The following is a 20,343-nucleotide window of genomic DNA, read 5'->3' as shown; positions in this document are numbered from 1 at the left end:
GGACAATGTGAGATCCACTCATTACCAATTTTCCAAAGGTCTTCTTTCAAAGTTAGGGTTGTGCTTTCGCACACGAAAACCAGGAAACAGCACACACAAAAATGACAATTCACAGGTTAGTCTCAAGGAAAACAGTTAATGCACACAGCACAAAACTGGTTACGGGATTAGATGAGGTGGGTCTCCACTGAAATAAATATAAAAGGAACGTTTCCATTCGTTGACAACAGTATTGTTTAAATGCTGCAGGGAGTATACACCACCCATTTCCCATCTTTGAGACGCAGAACTTATAAAAACGTCGTCTGCATTCTTCACCACAAATAGTAAGAATGCCACCCCACTCGTGGACTAAAGGGCTGTGCCACCCACTTAGGAACACAGGAAGCTGCCACATACTGAGTCATACTGCCACATTGGTCCATCTGGCTCAGTACAGACTGGCAGCGGCTTCTCCAAGGTTGCAGGCAGGAAACTCTCTCAGGCAGCCCCATCTTGGAGAAGCTGCCAGGGAGGGAACTTGGAACTCAGATGCTCTTCCCAGAGTGGCGGCTCCATCCCCAGAGGGGAATCGCTTCCAGTGCGCTCAGACTTCTAGTCTTCCATTCAAATACAACCAGGGCGGACGCTGCTTAGCTAGGGGGGGCAAGTCATGCTTGCTACCACAAGACCAGATCTCCACTTCCCGGGGTCCCACTTCTTTTTAAAATCTGCATTTAACCCATCCCGCTTCCAAGCAGGACACGCTCAAAATTGCGGGTCTTTCTCACTACAGCTTCGAAATTACGTTCTCATTCTTGCCAACACAAAAGATGGCGGCTTTCAACTATAAAACAACACAGGGACGATGATGGTGCCCTTAACTAACAGGGCTGCGTGCAAGAGCGTTTCAGCGAGCCGCTAAAAGTTCTGCCCCACGCCTGGCTCTTGTTCTGGGGAGAAGGCAGAACTTTTCTCTCTCCGTGCTAGTCGTCAGCAGCACCCAACATAATAACATCATGAACAGCGGACATCCCGAGCACCGCATATTCAGGACAGATGCTGAATAGTCTTCGAAAGAAAGAAAGAAAGAGGAACACGCGTGCCTAATGACATTACTCCTCCACTATGCAACCAACATGACTGCAGAGTGTAGAAACGTGCCTTGGCGTGAGCGCGGTTATATCCGCCTCATAAGGCCACACTCAACAGGGCGTTCGTTTCGCTTGCCACACTCATCATGGTAGAACGGAAGTGGATGGGCGGGACGGCGATCGAGCCGGGAGTGGGAAATAAGGTGTCTCCGTTTCTCGTTTCCGGGCCGGCGGAGAAGTGGAGGAGGAGGAGGAGGAGGAAGAAGAAGAGGAGGGGAATCAGGAGGAGATGGCGGCGGAGCGGGGGCCGCCGGGGCTGGAGGCCCAGCGGCAGCAGGTAGAAGGGGACGGGCCTGGCCAGCCTGGTCGGGAGCGGCCCCTGCGAGCGGGAGAGAAATGGTAAGGCGGTGGGGGTGGGGGAGTAGAAGAGGAGGAAGGGCGGGGAAGGACTCGGAGGAGGGGGTGAATTAGGGTCATGGGTGGATGGGGAAGGGACGTTGCAGTTGCAGTTGCAGAGGGAGGGTGGTGGAGGAAAGCTGAGTTGGAGGAGTGCGGTGTGGAGGAATTTCTCTTTGTGCTCCCTGGGCGCCGTTCCTGAGTAATCTGAAATAATTTCTTCCTTCCCCACGTTCTGTGGACACGAACGCTAATTCGGATTAGAATCCCTGTTGATAGGCGTGCAGCAGCGGGAGAATGGAGAGGAAAACCCACCCACACTCTTGGCGCTTTCTAAGCATCCTAGTTGGGAGCAGGGAGAACGCGGGTGAAAGTTGTCAAGAGGTGACCAATCCCTGTTGAGCGGGATGCACGCCTTTTTTGGTTCTCCTTAGAGTAACCTGTCTTCTTCCCCGTAATGCGAAAGAGGTTCAGTTCTGTTCGTTTGTCTATATACAGACACAGTCGTCAGTGTGCACGGCATTTCCATAGAGTAACATAATCAGAAAGATGGATCTCTCTACCCGAAAGAGTTGATGATCTAATTATTTCCTCGGGTGCTCTTTTGAGCTCAGTGGGACTTATTGCTGAGTAAGCATGGTTTGGATGGCCTCCCCTCCTGCAACTCTGTGCACACTTTTTTTAGGGAGTTAATCCAGTTGAACTGATTGATTGATTGATTGATTAAGTGCCATCAAGTCGGTGTTGACTCTTAGCGACCACAGAGATAGATTCTCTCCAGCATGATCCGTCTTCAACTTGGCCTTTAAGGTCTCAGTGGTGCATTCATTGCTGTTGAAATGGAGTCCACTCATCTTGCTGCTGGTCTTTCCTTCAACTTTTCCCAGCATCATGGACTTCTCAAGGAAGCTGGATCTTTGCATAATGTGTCTGGAGTATGATAGTATGCCCGTTGAACTAGGTGGGACTTATTTCTGAGTTAGCTGGTATTGTAAAGCTGGATTGTATTCTAAATAGGATGTTTTAGGGTTTGTGTGGGTTTTGGATTAGTTTTGGCATATTTGAAATATCCTTTTCTGTTGTTGGGCTGGTTAAAGAGTGAGAGGTGTATCTTGTCACGCTCTTCTGATGCATGTTCTCTTGTGGAATGAGAATTCTAATCCATGATAGTGATCCTGAAGCCTGTTTTAGGGAGGGAACAAATATTCTGAATATTTTTATTATATTTGATTAAATACTCTGAATATCTTTGTATTCTGGATTTAAAAAAAGTGTGTGTGTGTGTGTGTGTGTGTGTGTTCTTGCAAACTACCTTTTGTGACTTCTAGTGTTCTGATATAGAAACATAAATCACTTATGGACATTTTTCCTGCCTGTGACTGTTTTTAAAGACCTTTCCTTCCCATGGATTTGGTTGATGTTTGTGTTAGCTTGCTGTACTGTTAAAATATATTTGAACATACACTAGGTAACAAATCAAATAATCCCCACTTAATAATAGTCAGGTTTTGGTTGTGTAGCAGAATGTAGAGGTGGCTTTGATGGCCTAATTTTCTTTGCCTTTATCAGTTTCGTAGCTTTTCCTGGCAGGGAAATATGGTGTAGAAGAGAGCTGCACCTTCTGAATTTCTGCTTCTTGTCCAACTATTATAATAGTACAAGAACTTCTCTCCACCCCACCCATGACAGCTTTAAGTTTCAGACTAGTTGAGCCTCCATAGGTATGCTGCATGCTTGTTTTATGGCTACCACACCCTGTGGTTGCTAGTCCTCTTTAGGCTAGCAGCCCTCCAAGCAGTTTATTTCCTAGTTGCTGCATTTTTTGGCAATACTGCTACTTATTCTGCATGGGTGTTTGGCCTGCTTGAATATCCTTATGTGACTTTTCCCCGCTAAGGAATGACTTTTTGTTTCACTCTCAAGCAGCAAACTTCCTGTTTTGTGTGGCAATTCAAGCTCCCTCTGCCATCTATTTCAACTGTTCTCATGCCCTTAAGTAAGGGATTTAGAGAAATCTTCAATCCTGCAACTGTGTCTGGGGTAGGGCAACTGGGGAGTGGCAGCCTAAAGGCAGTATAGCACGGAGCCATTTCTAAAGCGCAGGAGTCAAACTACCTTGCAAGTCCTAGTGAGACAAGCAGTCTGATCTTGTGCACATTTATTCAGAAATTAATTCCATTGAATTCAGAGGAACTGTTGCCAAATCTGCTCCAGAGTGCTTGGCTAGGCACTCTCACTATGCTTTTGGGCTAATGTGGGGAATCAGCTTAGCTATGGGGAGGAGCAGTCTATTAATCTATGCAAAGTTTTGGTCTTGGAAATGACGAGGAAACATAGCTGCAATACAACAGACGTATTTAGGATAAAATGGGGGTACAGGAAATGAAAAGTTTTGTTAGGCAAGACAATAAAATATTTACTTACAGTCTTAACAAGAGTCTCACTAAGAGGAATTTAGCTTATGTTCCAAATGGTAAATAAATCAGCTTAAGGCTTGTTGTAGAAAGGACTGAGAAATGGAAAAGAAAAAGGGGACAAGGAAATTCAAGGTGGCCAAAAGTTAGTTTTACCTATCCTTAGCCAGTGGTGCGTTCGGTGCACTTGTAGAAGGGAGTGCATGAGCAGGTCTCCTCGCAGGGGGAAGGCAGCAGAAAAGTGGGAAGTAAAAGGAGAGACGAGTGGCATAAAGCTACCACCCTCAAGAACCAGAAAGGTGTAAGTCCAGGCCAACTTCCATATAGACCCCAATTCTGAGGCCATGTGGCTGAGGCAGGAGCACTTATACTCCAAAACATGGCTGGGAGCAATGCATAAGTCAGATTCCCTTCCAGGAGGTGCTGAAACTCAGGTAGAACAATGAAGTTCATGACTGCAAGAAACTGATCAGTTTTGGATGTCCACAACTCAAAGGCCCTGGTGGGCTGGAACCAACCCTGAGTTGGTGTGTGGGGTCTGAGGTCAATTTTCAGCACACTAATTACTGCATTAAAATTAACTTTAAAAAATATTAGTGAAAGTAAGGGGGGGAAAGGCTGGCGTCGGGGGAAGGTGAGGGGAAAGAGGGAAGGTGTCAGTGGGCTCAGGGATGGGGGACATCTGGTCTCAAGCAGCCAACTGCATTGAGTTGCCACTGCTCATCAGCAGACAGCCCAAGAGCTCTTCATGGCTCTTGCTGCAGGATATTCCTATCTGGGGGCCAGCAAAAAAGTCCCTGGGGGCTAGATCTGGCCCTCGTGCCTTATCTTGTGCAAGCCTGGTGTAGACCCACTGAACAAAAGGCTGGAAATGGCTTGGGTGAAGTGGTATGTGGAGGTCTCAGTGGATGGGTGGCCTTAAAAGCTTATCTGAGAACCAAGATGTCTCTCCAGGTGGAGAGAGAGGTTTTTCTTAAATCTTAACAACTTAGTCCTCGCCAGCTCATTAGATTGTTGACAGTGGGATACACCACGCTTATTGGAGTTAACTGCAAAGGAGAGTTTCCTTTTACAGCAGGGAGTTAGCCATTCCCTCTGAGAACATGTTTTTAACCCAATGTCTACTTTGCCAGCTTTTTCTCTTCCTTGAAAGTCAGACAAAGAGAGGTTTTTGGGGATGATTCCTTTCAGTCCTTTGTTATGGTGATCTAGAGCAGCACTGCCCCATGCTTTGCTTGTGCCAAGCGACCAAATTGCATAGTTTGCCAAATATGGGCATGTGCAGAGTTCACGGACCTATGAGCTCAGGTATTCCAAAATGAAGCTGTGGTCGCACAGTTCCAAATCATATAGAGGGATGCTGTTTGCAGCCCCAAGATAAGCTGTTTTGGCACCAGAACATTGTGTCCACATAAGTGAGTCTCGGATTGCAGCCTAAATGAAATAAGAATTGTGTAGTACACTAAATAGTGCTGTAGAGTGACAAATAATAGCTGTACCATTCTCCACATCAACTTCAAGCTCAGTTTTTAAAGCATTCTCTTTCAGTGTCAGGATGGTGTCTACTTCCTCGCTTGAGCCCTTCACTTCATACAGGGTGGCTTCGCACATCACATGGAATCACTGTTAATGTTGAATTCCGTGCAACATTCCTAAGCCTCAGGAGTGTACACTCCCCTCTCCTATCCTTGTGCAAGTGTCTACATCCTTTCTAGGATAGGAAAAGCCAAGATTAGTCACCTCTGCTTATTCTAACCTATTTGCTTCAGAAAACTTGAGATCTGAACCTTCATGTTCAAGTGCGTTTTGGATATTGGGACTTCTGAAGTAGATTAGAATAAGATGAGATTGGTTGCAACCAATGCGAACCCACCAGTCTCTGATTCTACTAACCTTGAAAGGAAGTAGACATTTGCACAGGGATGGATGTGGGCGGCTGCCCACAGACTCATCTGCTGTGTATGTCCTGTGTCCTCTGCATTTTATGCCATTTTATTTATGTATTTTTCTATGTAAACCGCTTTGCAAACTTTGGTTGAAGAGCGGTATATAAATATTTGCAGCAGTAGCAGCAGCATGCTGAGGAAAGAAAGCTGCTGTTGCAGTTGCTGCTTGCATAGGTCCAACTTGACCCTTGATTCTGTTTGGTTTCCTTCTCATGACTCATCTGGGTTCTTTTTTTTAAATAGTTGGTGAGAGGAGCCAGTCTGGTGTGGCAGTCAATGAGATGGATAGGAACACAGAACGTAGGATGATCAATGTGTTCTTCCCTTACTTCCCTTGGAACCTGGTGCAGACTCTCACCAAAGACAGGGTGCTGAGCTAGTCAGCTAACTGTGTTGGCTATTACATCCAGTCAACTGGCCTACTGTTGTGATGGGGCGTCCTGAGGAATGCTTCTTGTGCTGCGTGTCTCAGACTGAATAGAAACTGGGACTTTCTGGGAGTGAGTTACTAATTTTGATGCTGAGTCATTGTCTTGGTTAGTTCTGGGTTAGAGCTAGTAAGCAGTCTGGGACTGAATTTGTGAACGCAGAGAGAGAACATGACCAAGTAAAACTAAGCAGGGTTTTTAGCTACACAGGGCTCTTCATTGGACCAAACAGTTCCATGTCACTCAGAAGTATGCATATTCTTCTGTTGCAGCTCTTTCCTGACTTGAAATGTTTCAATGATGCAAATTCTTTATCAGATTGTGTAACTCATAGGCTCTCAAACTGTAGGGTAGGGTCTCTGGAAGGGAGGCAGAGTAATGAGATGTGTGAGGTGCAGGGTTGATTTAAATTGCTTCACGGAGAGACTTAGTTTTAATGATTTAAATCACTAGTCGGAAAAATCATTTTCTAGTAAAAGTACATTCTTGTTGTCTAATGTAACCTTAATACATATTCAGAGATGTAGGTTTCATTTTTAGAAGGTAGTTACACACTATAATAGGTATATACTTCTCATAATACTGTTTCATTCGGGCAACCAGGCCTTAGATTTCTTTGTTGCACTGTTTGCATTTTGCAAACATGCCTGTCTTACCCACAGAAACATCATTAAAATATTATCAAATGGGGTCTCTTTTACAGCCTGCTGCCATGATAGGTGTTTCCCTTCTACAGTGGAGGATACACTCCAAAAAGATTTCCTCAGGATTGCGTGAATAGGTTTTGTTCACTTTTGTTTTCACTTTCTATTCCACCTCCCCCTGTCCCTTCCATTTATAATAATTTATAGCTCCTCCTTGTTCAAGTCTACTCCATATCCCCAGTCCTCTATTCATTTATTGACTGAGGAGATGGTGTAGACCTTTGTCATCAGAGGTGCACCCAGGTAATTCTGGAGCCTGGACCTAAAGGCCCTTTGGAGGCCCCGCACAGTATTTTTAACACACTTTTCACATGACCACACCACCCAGGACAGACAAAAACGGATTTGGAGGCCCCCAGGGGATGTGAAGCTCCTGGGCTTCAGCCCGGAACTCCAGGGGCAAGAATGCCTCTGTTTGTCATTGTACTTTTAATGGGGGCAGAGGGTGGGGCAAGGGCTTGACTGTGTGCGTGTGTGTGCTGCATGTACAACACCTGCAGAATAGGTTTGATCAGGTCTGTTACCTCTCATCCCCATATGCTGTTCTTAACCTGCTCATAGAATATGGGATGTTGTTGTTGTTGTTGTTGCTATTTTTACATTTATATCCCGCTCTTCCTCCAAGGAGCCCAGAGCGGTGTACTACATACTTGAGTTTCTCTTTCACAACAACCCTGTGAAGTAGGTTAGGCTGAGAGAGAAGTGACTGGCCCAGAGTCATCCAGCAAGTCCCATGGCTGAATGGGGATTTGAACCCGGGTCTCCCTGGTCCTAGTCCAGCACTCTAACCACTACACCACGCTGGCTCTTTGACCTAGGTTCTTCATAAGAAGTTTTGAAATAAAATAAAATCCTATTTTAATTATATATTGATTTTTATCAACGCTGGTGAAGTGGAATTGCAAGTATTGGGACATGGGGAATGGTCCTCTGCTGCTGGAAGATGAGCAGTGGCTAGGCAAGGGGTGTGTGTGGGGGGGGGGGCTTCCTTTCATGAGATCCCAAGAGGGAGTTCTGTAAGTAGAAGCTTGAGGAAGGAGCTGTTTGGTTCTTGCCTTATCACAGGCCTGCTCAGCTCTGGCCCTTCAGCTGTTTTTGGACTACAGTTCCCGTAATCCCCAGCCACAGTGGCCAATAGCCAGGGATTATGGGAGTTGTAGGCCAACATCTGCAGGAGGGCCGAAGTTGAGCAGGCCTGCCTTATCAGGACCTAGAGTAGCCAGGCGGTTCTTTGCCTTTCCTCCCAGCCCCACAGAGCTGGCCTGCCTGCTTGGATGGAGCAGCTGTCCAGTGCTGAGCTCAGTGGATGAACATGTGGGATTGGAGCTAGGCAAGAGGCTGGAAGAAAGGGGAAGGAAGTACTTTTGATAAATATCTGTGGCCTCAATCTGCAGATTTTTACAGCTGCTGCTGGGTATGTATATTTCATATACAAGTTTTTAAAAGGGGGGAAGAGGGCAAATGGAGGCACAGAGATAGTTGCTTGTAACATAATCTAGTAGTGTGTGGTGCACTATGGCCTCGATTTCACTGCAGTACAAACATCTAGTTTACCTACCCAACTTAAAAAAAAAAACCCCCAAAACATTAATCAACATTGGTGTACCCTGAAAGCCACAACAGCAGAAATGTGTCATTGAAAGGAATGGTGTTGTCTTTTCTGTGTCTCTTGGATTCTGGGACTGATGTGTTAGTAGCAGCAAATTCCAGAGTGTGGCTGATGTGAGTCTCTCAGATGCTGCAGAACTCGCGTGGGTTTTCCCCCTACAAAGTACAGGTTGAGTACCCCTTATCCGGACTGCTTGGGACCAGCAGCGTGTTGGATTTTGGACTTTGCCGGATTTAGGAACCTTCTATATACAGGCGTATAATTCTAGTAGACAGGGGTCTAGAATACAAGGTGAAGCTCTCATGAGAGTGCACGAGAGTTCCAGCAGCGAGGAATAATGGTGGTGGCGAGGAGGCGGATGGCTGAAGAGGCAAGCGGAGGTCGTGGAGTGGGGTGGGGGCGGGCGGCGGTGGGATGGCCCTGGCCCTCAGGAAGGCGGCTTGACTGAATTTTTTAAGTGAGCGGAGGCTTTTTGTTGTTGTTATGGCGTCGTGTCCGGATTTGACAGCATTTTGGATGCCCAGATAAGGGATACTCGACCTATACTAACAAATGCATTGTGTGCCAGAATTCGCTTTGTGACACATCTGACGAAGTGAGGTGCACAAAAGCTTATGCTAGCATAGCATGCATGCATGCACACATAAACAAACAAACAAATAAATAAATAGCTATCACCCACAAAAATACTTACTAGTCCATCAGTCAACACATGGCAATGTAAGTTACTTGTGACATATTAGGATCTGGCAAATAGCTTTATCAGGAACACTGACCCATCACAGGAGGTGAGCATTAGGCTTGGTCATGGAAGATCGCTTTTTTAAAACACTTGGCTTCCCTTCTTATCCTACGTTAACCCTAGTTCGGCACACTCTACACCTCCCCTTGCTCATAGATCTTTCTGGAGTGATGTAATTTCATAACTGTGTACTGCCTGACTTTATCATGTAGTTTTGATAAGCTTTTTTAAAGAAATAAGATTCCTGGGTGAATTATATATTTTGTTACTACTTGTGTCAGCTTTTTTCTTTTTGTTTCTTTTCTTTTGTAAAATTGCAACTCCTTCAACAATAAATAGAATTAATTAAAAAAAAAAAAACCCAAAAGAAAAGAAGGGAGGCAACCCCTCTTATCTAATCAACAAGAAGCTTCCCTGCTTGGTTGCTTGGAAGCAAATTGTACTCGCCAGAGGTGAGTGGCTGGTTGCAAGCCTGGTAAGTGTCACATAAGCCCTATCCAGCTATTACGCTGTATATATGTTTAGGTGTATGTACACGTTTTTGAGTGCATGACTGTACAAGTGAACCTGGGTACTGTTCCTTCAAATGCATGATACAGATAGGAAATGTGCTGCTGTTTGTGGGGTCAACAGTGTGAAGGACTGTATGTGCGTACAGATCTGTGCATGTGTTGAATATGTGTGAAAAGGGCTAGTGTGCTTATAAGCCTTTTAAGATTTTGTAGAACTCTGTGCTGTATGGCAGTAGCAGTTTGAATGGAGCTGCCGGAGAGGAGACAGGAAGATCAGGTTGCTGTCTGATTGCTCTTTGCCCTTTGGTATGGCCAGTTTCAGGGTGAGGGCAGGCTGCAGAAGGACTGCCAGTTTTCTTTCACAGAGTTCTGAGGCTGCATGGCTGTTGCTACATTGAGATTAGTGTGCCCCAGTTCAGTGCCAGGGGAAACTGTTCTGCAGGATGGACCTTGTATTTTGTGGTCTGAGCTAACTGTATTCTGCATAAAGGAATAACACAGTCAGCCACCTGGGGGTGGGATGCAGGTATTTACCATGCAGATTCTGACTGCTAGCTCGGAAGGGATGGCATTAAAGGTAAATTACTTACAATAGAGTAATCTTTGTTTGCTGCCAGACAGAAAATTTTAAATTGTCCTTTATAGACAATAACATTTTGCAAGTTGAACATTATTCAGATTGAGACTGCAAGAGAACAATGCTTGTCGTCTTCATCATTTATATAGCGCTTTAGAATGTCCCAGGGTGGATTTGATTTAAATCAAACTGATTTAAATCACAATTTAAATCACGATTTAAATCACTAGCAGGGTGGATAAAAATCAAAAAAATCCGATTTAAATCAAAAAAATCCAATTTTTTTGATTTAAATCGGATTTTTTTTATTTTTATCCACCCTGCTAGTGATTTAAATCGTGATTTAAATCAGTTTGATTTAAATCAAATCCACCCTGGAATGTCCAAAGTGCTTCATATACATTATCCAACCAGTTTTTAGGAGGCCATTTTGGAGGCCACTGTGCCTGCGCAATAGGCCTCTGTGTAGCCTGGGTCATGCCAGGCCACAAATCCACACAGAGGCTCATTGCACAGGCCCGGCAGCCTCCAAAATAGCCGCTGTGCTGGGGCGGGAAGGCCGAAACGGGCCGAAGAATGGATGATTGGGCTGGTTTTGGAAGGATGGAAGGCTGGCGGGGGGAGGGGGAACCTCAGCGGACACGCTCCCCACGCCATTTTGGAGAACCCCCCCCTGGAGGGGGTAAGTTTTTTTTAAAAATTCTTTTTACATTTTTTATTAAATAAATATTCGCAAACCCCCCAAATGGGCCAGGGGGGTGCATTCAGTCTGGGGTTGAGCTGAACCGGTGGTGGTTTGGCTCGACCTTGAGCCTTCAGACTGATCCACTTTGGTACCAAACCTGTTCGCACATCCCAACTGGGGTATCATTGGGGGGCAACTTTACTGTGGAGCTGTGAGTTAAATGCCTTTTATTCCAATAATGAGCAGCCATTTACAACTGAGTAAACAAAAATTGTACCTTGTGTTGCCTTCGGCCTCCCCCAAAAGCATACAGATTAAGGTGTCTATTGACAGGCATCTGCAAATCCACTTGCCAGCTCACCAGTGGCAAGTGCCCCCAGCCCTCTAGTGAACAGGACACCTTGCACTCTGTAGATCTCTGGGGAGATTTCACATCCACTGCCATTTTTGAGAAGGCAAGAAACAGCAGGAATCCTTTCTGAGCAGCAGGATAAGCCTCCCACGCTCTTCTACCATCTCAATATCCCTGTGCAAGTGACAGAAGACCCTCTTGTCTTCTAAGCTAGTGAGCTAAGCCTAAATTTGTGGTTCCCTGTTGATACAAAACTGTATTGAAGACAGAGCAGTGATTTGGTTAAGATAGCTTATCATCTATCTAAATATTCTTTAATGTGTTGGCAGTCCTAAAAACATTGTTGATTATTTATTTTGAGGTGCTTCTCTTGTTTGCCTTCAACAAAAGCACTTGTGGTGCCTATCCTAATTGTCATAGTTGTGTGTAGTGGGGGGGGGGCAGGAAGAATGGGTCTTGGAATATCAGAAGGCAATGGAGAGTCAGTACCAAGATGTAAGACAGGCAGCTACAAAGAGCAGGAAAGTCTCTTGCTCCGGCTGCAGGAAGTTCTTTCTCTGTCTCTCTGAGCCTTTTGCTCATTATGCCTTCACTTTTGAAAGCTTTTCCTCTGCAGTCATGACAGCTAGAAATTGCTCTTTAAACTAAAATGACGGAGCCCTACTCACGCATTATGTTCAACACATGTACAGTCTTAGCGGTTACACTTATTCAGTTCTGTACACATATACAGCCATTCAGGTGTTCAAAACATGTACAGTTGTTTGCTTCCTGTCTGTAGCCTGCATTTGAGGGGGATCCATCTTTAAAAATGGGGGCCACTTTTTAAATGAACACATATATGGGTGGCCCTCGTTACCTGCAATTTCAACAATCACGGTTTCTCGTATTTTCAGATAAGTGTTAGAGGCCTAGTTTCTTTATCCACGGTAAAACAACAAGACTAAAATTTGCCTATTCGTGGTTTTGAGTGGCCGGAAATGACCTGGAAATGACTTCTGATGTCGTTTTTGGCTGCCATTTTGTGGCTCTTAAAAAAACAAAAAAGTTCCTTGTGATTTTGAGAAAAGTCAGAGGATTTTTTGGGGGGGAGGCATTATTGGCGAACTGGACACCTGGAGAGCAAAGAATAACTTTATTTCTCTTATTTCTGCCTCCTCCCTGCTTTTATAGCCCCTTTTGTGTGTGTAGGACCCTAACCCCTGGATTTCCATAGGGGTAAGGTCGCTAAGAGCTGACACCGAGTTGATGGCACTTGATCAATCAATCAAAGTTTTGTTATTCACAATTTCTGTATTTGTGCCTGAGGGTGAGGATGGAACCCTGTGAATAACGAGGGCCACCTGTACAGTTCACATAGACACTATATGTATTTGTATACAATACCTGTACACACAGACCACATAGTCTCTGAATAAGGCTTAGTGTATAAGTTGCAAGCAGTATTCTGCTGTTCTCAGCACAATCATGTACATGTAATATTCCAGTGCTTCAGATTGAGAGTTTGACTTTTCTGGTGGTTGCACTATTCCTGTCTCCGCTCAAGGTGAGGATGGGGGCTTAAGAATGATTAACTCCTCCAGTTTGCATGCAGCAATGCAGTGCCACTATTTTCTGGGTTCAGACTTCCTGCTTCCTCCCTCAGGTATTTGCTGGAGAATCACTGGTACCAGCAGTGGAAAGCATATGTGGAATCTGGAGACCAGAACTCCAGCTCCTTCCCTGGACGGATCAACAACGCGGAACTCTTTGAAGGTACAGTGTCCTTTGCCCTCGTTGAACTAGAGCTTTAATTCTGTTGTCATCTCATGGAAGGTGTTGTGCCATGGCTAGGAAATAGTGTCCTATTCTTGCAGCAGTGAATTCTCCTGGTAGAGTACCTGCTGTTACGGAGAACAGTGGCTCCATTTTCGTTACACTGAAACTGGCCAGCCATTGCTGCTTTTAAGAGCTGCTTGATTCTCCATATCTGCTGGGCCTCTGATTTCTAGCCCTCTTCCTCCCTCTTTCCAGACTTAGAGTCGTATCGGCTGAAGGATATGCTGGTGGAGTACGAGGAATATGTTCTGGTGCCGGAGGAGGTATGGAACAAGCTGGTGAGCTGGTATGGCATTGAGCATGAGCAGCCACCCATCGAACGCAAGGTAAGGAGTTCCCAGCTTAGAACCACAGGGCAGCTTGTGTAGGGCAGGTGGGTGGTCATTTTCCATTTCAAGGAATGGAAAGAGAGATGGAACCCCACTCCACAGCCCTTCATCCAAGTTGTTGCTGTGTGAGGTGTGGGCCTGGCAGCACAGATGAAGAGTATTTAAATGGTGGAGTTTGGAGTGGGGGGGAGAGATACTCTTCTTCTACACCCCCCGATTAAGGCAGATCCCAACATTCCTTCTCACTGTGGTGCGACCAAGAAACAGAACCCTGGGCAGGGCTTTGCAGATAAGAATCATCATCTCAGTTCTTAATGAAGAGTTGTGGATGGGGGCTTGTTCGCCCTGACATCAGTGGTGTTCCCCAAGTACGCTCCTCCACTTGCTTCCATACAAATGAGTGGTTGATGTTCCCTCTTAGGGAGTAATGTGCTTGTGGACACTTGAGATTCAAAGCAAAATCAGCCCTTCACACCTGAAAACTGCTGGTGCCCAGTTGGCATCCTGCAGTGGGTTGCACACACATCTAGGAACATAGGAAGCTGCCTTGCACTGAGTCAGACCCTTGGTCCATCCAGCTCAGTATTGTCTGCACAGACTGGCAGCGGCTTCTCCAACGTTGCAGGCAGGAGTGTCTCTCAGCCTTGTTTTCAAGAATGCCAGAAAGGAAACTTGGAACCTTCTGCAGGTCCATCCTGTAAGCATGCAGATGCTCTTCTCAGAGTGACGCCATCCCCTAAGCACCTTATAGTGCTTACACATGTAGTCTCCCATTTGAATGCAAATCGGGGTGGACCCTGCTTAGCAAAGGGAACAATTCATGCTTGCTACCACAAGACTAGCTCTCATCCCATAAACATAGGACGCTGCCCCCACTTTGGGTTCCTTGCAGTACACAAGACCTCCCTCAATGCACATTTATTTATTGAAAAGATTTGATATTCCCCACCTTTTATTAGTAGTATTATCTGCTAGCCCCTCCAGTACCTCACAAAGCAGCTTATGATGAAATGTGCTTTCAGAAAAGATGACATTACAGCGGCACAATATATGAGGGATCAACTGTAAAAACAGCAGTCATGGCTGTGTTCTCTCCCCTCCTGGGGTTAGAGATCTGTAATGTCCCAGGGCCCCAACAGGGAGGAGCCAGCTGCTTTTCTGCCCTTTCAGAATGACTGCTTCTTGCTAATGTATAATACAGGCTGGCTTTCCATTTGCGGGAGCCAGAAAGAAAGTGTGATGGGAATCCAAGTTGGGGTGGGGAGGCTGTTGATCTTTCTGAGTGAAAGTCCAGGGTTGGCGGCTGCAGCTGCTGTGCACTTATGGGAGGGAATGGCTCTTCTTCCACAGTCCTCTGTGGAGGAGGGTTTCTGTTGCTTGGCATGTATGCAGCATGTGCAAAGTGCTTCATGTGCATTAGGTCCATAAGCCCTGTGTTGCAGTACTGTGAGGCAGACCAGCAGCAATATCCCCCGGCTGCAGGGATAAGGGTGAAGCTGGGAGAATGGCTTGCTTGTCAGACTTGTGCCTTAGCTGAGCATCTAGCGGAAACTTTCCCGGGTCAGAGATCCCCCTCATCGCCATTAAGGCTCTCGGATGCAGAGCACTTTAATGCTGCAGCTCCCTTCTCACCTTAACTCCTCTTTAAGTCCAGCAGCGAAAGCCTGCCTCTTGTGCATGCTTTCTTATGATATTCAACTTGTGCGGACTTGCTTCTAAACACTGAAGCCCCTTTACGTCAAGTCTTGGTCCACCCAGCTCCGTGTGGTCTATACTGACCGGCAGCCCACCTCCAGAGTTTCAGGCAGGGGCCTTTCCCAGCCCTACCTGGAGATGCTGCCAGGGACTGAATCTGGGACCCTCTGCATATGAAGCAGATGTTCTCCCACTGAGCAATGGCCCCAGCTCCTGTTCCGAGTCAAGGTGAGGTTTTGTATTGCCTGCCCAGTTGCCAGCCTTCTTCCCCACCACTATGACAGCTAGAAACTTGCTTTATGCAGAGAGCCATGGGCTTCTCTCCCTCCCCCCTCCATTTTTAAGCATGCAGGATAAAGGACCTAAACCCCAGTTCTTGGAGTCATGGCTGAAGTTTCTTACTCCCCCTTGACACTGGTGGAGAAGAGCGTATGTTTCTGTAGTGCTACTGTATGGATGCTTGCACACTGCAGGGTACCTCGTGCCTTATTCTTGTTCTTGTTCTGATGCTTCTTTCTCAGGTGGTGGACCTTCCCAGCACGCAGAAGGTGGAGGTTTACCTGGTGGAATTGCACCTCTGCCAGCACAGTGACATGGACACCATGGTCGCGGCCCAGTTCAGTCGCATGGACACTATTGGTAAGAATCCAAATGCATAAGGCTTGTTGGAGAGCAGGAGTGGAGGTTAGCCTGTAGCAGTAGATATTTCCCCCCCGAGGGATAATGGCTCCCTTGGTCTCGTGTGCCCTTCTCCTAGACGCAGTGCTAAAGGACGCCCGGCGCCAGTTTTCAGTTCCGGCGGAAGACGAGACGAGGCTCTGGGTGAAGAACGCTGATGGCTCCTGTGAGAGGCTACGGAACTTGCAGATGACTGTGTTGGATGCCTGCCTCAGTTCAGGGCAGGTAACGCTATTGTAGCCATGGCCTGGGCTGTCTGCCTATAGAAGGTCCCGTGATTAATTCCTGGCACTTCTATGTAGAAGACTTTAGACCGCAAGGATGGCAGAAACCCTCTGCCTGAGACCTGGGAGAGCCACTGCCAGTCAGGAGAGAGTACTCTGGGACAGATGGAGCAGTGAGCTGATCTGCATCACATTCCCAAGCGAAATCTGGGGAATCCGAATAAATTGGGCAGATTTGCTTGTGTTTGCACCTATCGCCCTGCTTGATTCTGAATTTGATGTCTAAGCTTTTGCCAAATATGGGACAGTGGGATGTAGCAAGGGGCAGTGTGAGAACATAAGAAGAATCCAGCCCTGCTGGATCAGGCCCAAGGAAGCCCATCTAGTCCAGCATCCTGTTTCCCACAGTGGCCCACCAGATGCCTCTGAGAAACCACAACCAGGGGATAAAGGCATGCCCCCCCCCTTCCATTGCTACCCTGCAATTGGTATTTGGAGGCATCCTGCCTCTGAACCTGAAGGTAGCCTATAGCCGTCAAGACTAGTAGCCACTAATAAACCTGTTCTCCATTAATTTGTCTAAGCCCCTTTTAAAGCTGTCCAAGCTGGTGGCCATCACCACATTCCATGGTAGAGAATTTCATGAATTAATTATGTGTTGTGTGAAAAAGTACTTTCTTTTGGTTGGTCCTAAATTTCCTGGCAACTGAGCCAGGACCCTGGTCGTCAAACATGTTTTAATGCTAAGTTTGGACTTGGAGTATTTGCTTTAGTAATTCTAGAGAGTTCGTTGGAACATGTGTAGAGTTCTTTCCCCTTGTAACTGAATAACCACAGCTGTTCCTCTCCTCCCCTGGAACTGGGAAATCGTTTCCTGGTCAGAAAGCATGAGTTCCAGGAAGACTTGGAATCTTTTATGCTTCTTCCTCCAGTTCACACACTCTCATTCTCCCCCTAACGGCCTCTTTTACAATTGCAACCTGGATTGGGCAAGTCATAGTTTGCCATTACAATACATACAAGCTGATCAGACTATGACTTGCTCTGAATGGGGAGGAGGGAGCACATACACCTGAGGTTTGCTCATATTTGGTATGATGTCTGAACTGGCCCTGAGTGTGTGGGTAGGGGAACAAGTTTAGAGACTCTGATGGAGAGATAGTAGACCTGTGCAAATTTAGATTCAAAAATTTGGATTTTATCCAAAATGGCCCCAAATCTGATTTTTTTAAAAAATTGGATCAGTAAAGTCAGATTTCTGAAATATTGAAATTGATTTCAGAAATTATTTTGAATTCCAGTTGGTCCTAGAGGGAAAAAATTTATATCAAAGGAATGTCCTTCTTCCTCAACATGGGGGTGGAATGATAGTTCAAGGAGGGGCTTTAGATACAGAACGTTTTGTAAAGTTCTCGCTTGAAACAAGCCAAATTAGCTATTTTAAAATATTTTTTTCAAAAATTCACCAAAAATCAGTGGATTTACTCATAGTTTTGAAAAAAACTAGAGTCTTGCCGATGTGGACTTCATGTGTGCCAGATTACATAACTCTATGCCCGTCCATTCAGGAGATATAAAGGTGGTGGGGCAAAAGGGGCATGCCGTTACCCCTTTTAATGAAGGCAGATTCCTCCACATGCTGGTGGAATGATGGTCCGAGGAGGGTCTTCAGTTTCAGAAGTTATGTAAAGTTCTGGCTTGAAATAAGCCAGAACTTTAATCATTTTTTTAACAAAATGTCCAAAAATTCACCAAAACCCGGGATTGACCAATTTTCTTCCAATTCACTACATTGGGCCCTGCGCTCCTTCCCCACATGTGTGGCGTGTCAAGGCTCTATGACCAACAGATGACTTTTGGTGATTCCCCCCCCCCAATTGACCACTATGGGGGGAAATCCGAATTTAAGTCTGGATTTGGATTCCGATATCTCCAATATCGCCAGAGCCCATAGAATCCAAATCCAATTTGATTGGGTCAAATCTGAATCCAAATTTTCTGAATGTCCACAGGCTTAAGAGATAGTTGAACCATTCAAGGTGTAACAGCTCGACTTCTTTGAACTTTACAACACCTCAGATGCCTCTCACCTCTCATTATTTATTTTTCTATGTAAACCACTTTGAGAACTTTGGTTGAAGAGTGGTATATAAATATTCATCGTAGTAGTAGTAGTAGTAGTAGTAGATGCTACCGGAAGATTTTCCAGCCTATAACCCTGAAAACAAAGCGTGTATGTGTGCTCACACACTGACCTATGTAAAAAGAAGTTGAGCTGCTTGGGAGTCTAGTTTGTAGGCTAAATAGAATCTTTGTGGCATTGTAGGCATTGCAGGGAACATATGTGCACCTGGGAAGGGTACATGTGGTTCCAGAGTTGACATAGGAGGAGTTGTGAAGGGATAGTCACAAGGTGACTTTATTTGATTTTATCTTGGGGGGTGGGAGGAGTACACAGCCATGGGTTTGAAATTCCAAGTGTTCATTTTGCCCTGCTTCCATATGCGTGAGGATGTTCCATGACTTTTTAAAATGTCATTTGCTGAATTAGGGTTATATTATATTAGGGTTATATTATTATAGGGTTCACAAAGAGGTGACTAAGATCAATGTGTGTATAGCATGTGCTACTGTTGGAAATAGCTGCCTCATATATGTGTAATATATGTCCAAATGCCAGCTTTCTCTTTATTCTCTATCTTTATTAAGATAAATATGACAGAAATATTGCCCAGCTCTTCCTAATCCTTGCTTGTGCAGAAGTCTCCAGCTCCAGATAACCTAGTAAACTGAAAAGACTGGGACAGGCATGTGTGGGTGGGAGGAGAAGAGAGTTGAGAACAATCTTCATGTGTCAGAGCACTCTACTACTACTACTACTACTACTACTACTACTACGAATATTTATATACCGATCTTCAACTAAAGTTCACAAAGCAGTTTTTATAGAAAAATAAATAATATATACATAAAATGGTCCCCCGTCCCCAAAGGGCTCACAATCCAAAAAGAAATGTAAGGCAGATACCAGCAACAGCCACTCGAGGGATGCTGTGCTGGGGCTGGATAGGGCCGGCTGCTCAGTTTCAATGCACTTGAAACAAAACCAGCAAAACTGTGGGTGATGTGCTAAAACAGCTATCTATCGGCTGGCATCCCCTGCTTTTCAACAGCTTCTGCTTTGCGACGCTGGCATTTGGAGAATGGGTCTTCCTCCTCAGATATGTTTGGGGTGCCCTCTTTACTCCCCAGCTCCTTGCTCTTCCCTCACTCCCTAACCCTGCACTTGCCTTTGTTACCAGCTACACTTGTTCTGCCCAGCTCCCAGGAGCCTCCCTGTTTGCAGTTGCATCTCCAGGCTTGGGGACTGCACTTTGGATATGCTCAGGCGCTTCATATTAACATGAGCTCTGTTTTTGGCACACATGGGAACAGGTCTCTTAGCTGGCAATGGGCTAGTCACCCTTAGATTTGGCTACAAAGGAAACTGGAATGGGGATCAAGATAAACGCCCCCTCCCTATATGGGGACCCAAGCTAGGCAGACTCCCAGAACTTAACTATAGTGAGTTAATTGGCATCCAAGGCCACTCTAAACTTAGAGTGAACCACCTCACTCTCCTCTCCTTTCGCAGGAGATAACACACTAACGAGCTGATTATGCCAAGCAGGAAGAAAAGTAGGTAAGGTGGTGAAGTAATGGTCTCCCCATCACAAAGGAGATGAGTCAGTGATGTAGACCTAGAAGTGTATTTTATTGAAATTATTGATAGGATTACTGGAGAACCCATCCCGGCACGGATACTCTCTTTGTGCACCTGCATACTCTGATTTTCATCACAATCCACCTTACTTGCAAAAGGCAAACACCACCACCCCTGCAGTGTTACACCAGGAAAGAGCAATGAGACGCGATGCATTCTGTGCAGGCCCAGCCTGGCACTCCTAATCAGGAGGAAAGGGCAAGATGCATTTGCCCCCAAGGACATGTTTTGGGATATAAGTATCCCCAATTCCATGACCCAGTGTGTTCTCTTGGGCATTTCTCTTGGGACTCCAACCAGTGATCTTCGTGCCCCCTCGTATACTATACTTGGGACTCCATGGAGCACTCCTCCTGCACCCTGCAAAGAGCTTGAAATCACTACCAGCTGGGGCAACC

At 45.8% G+C, this 20,343-nt stretch overlaps 1 protein-coding gene across 2 annotated transcripts in view; it reads left to right on the top strand.

The window, feature by feature from the left end:
• Window positions 1-1,256: 1,256 nt before the first annotated feature.
• USP11 (ubiquitin specific peptidase 11) overlaps window positions 1,257-20,343 on the top strand; it is a 41,637-nt gene continuing 22,550 nt past the window's right edge. Inside the window, exons 1-5 of one of the 2 annotated variants that reach the window (XM_053289016.1) lie at window positions 1,257-1,472; window positions 13,084-13,193; window positions 13,452-13,582; window positions 15,802-15,919; window positions 16,038-16,183. In XM_053289016.1, coding sequence (XP_053144991.1) covers window positions 1,363-1,472; window positions 13,084-13,193; window positions 13,452-13,582; window positions 15,802-15,919; window positions 16,038-16,183 — 615 coding nt within the window. In that variant the 5' untranslated portion in view covers window positions 1,257-1,362. The remainder of the gene's footprint in view (window positions 1,473-13,083; window positions 13,194-13,451; window positions 13,583-15,801; window positions 15,920-16,037; window positions 16,184-20,343) is intronic. The other variant, XM_053289014.1, reaches the window with a different exon arrangement.

This window comes from Hemicordylus capensis, chromosome 2, assembly GCF_027244095.1.
Source record: "Hemicordylus capensis ecotype Gifberg chromosome 2, rHemCap1.1.pri, whole genome shotgun sequence".
Classification (NCBI taxonomy): domain Eukaryota; kingdom Metazoa; phylum Chordata; class Lepidosauria; order Squamata; family Cordylidae; genus Hemicordylus; species Hemicordylus capensis.
This window is presented reverse-complemented; position numbering and strand designations above follow the sequence as displayed.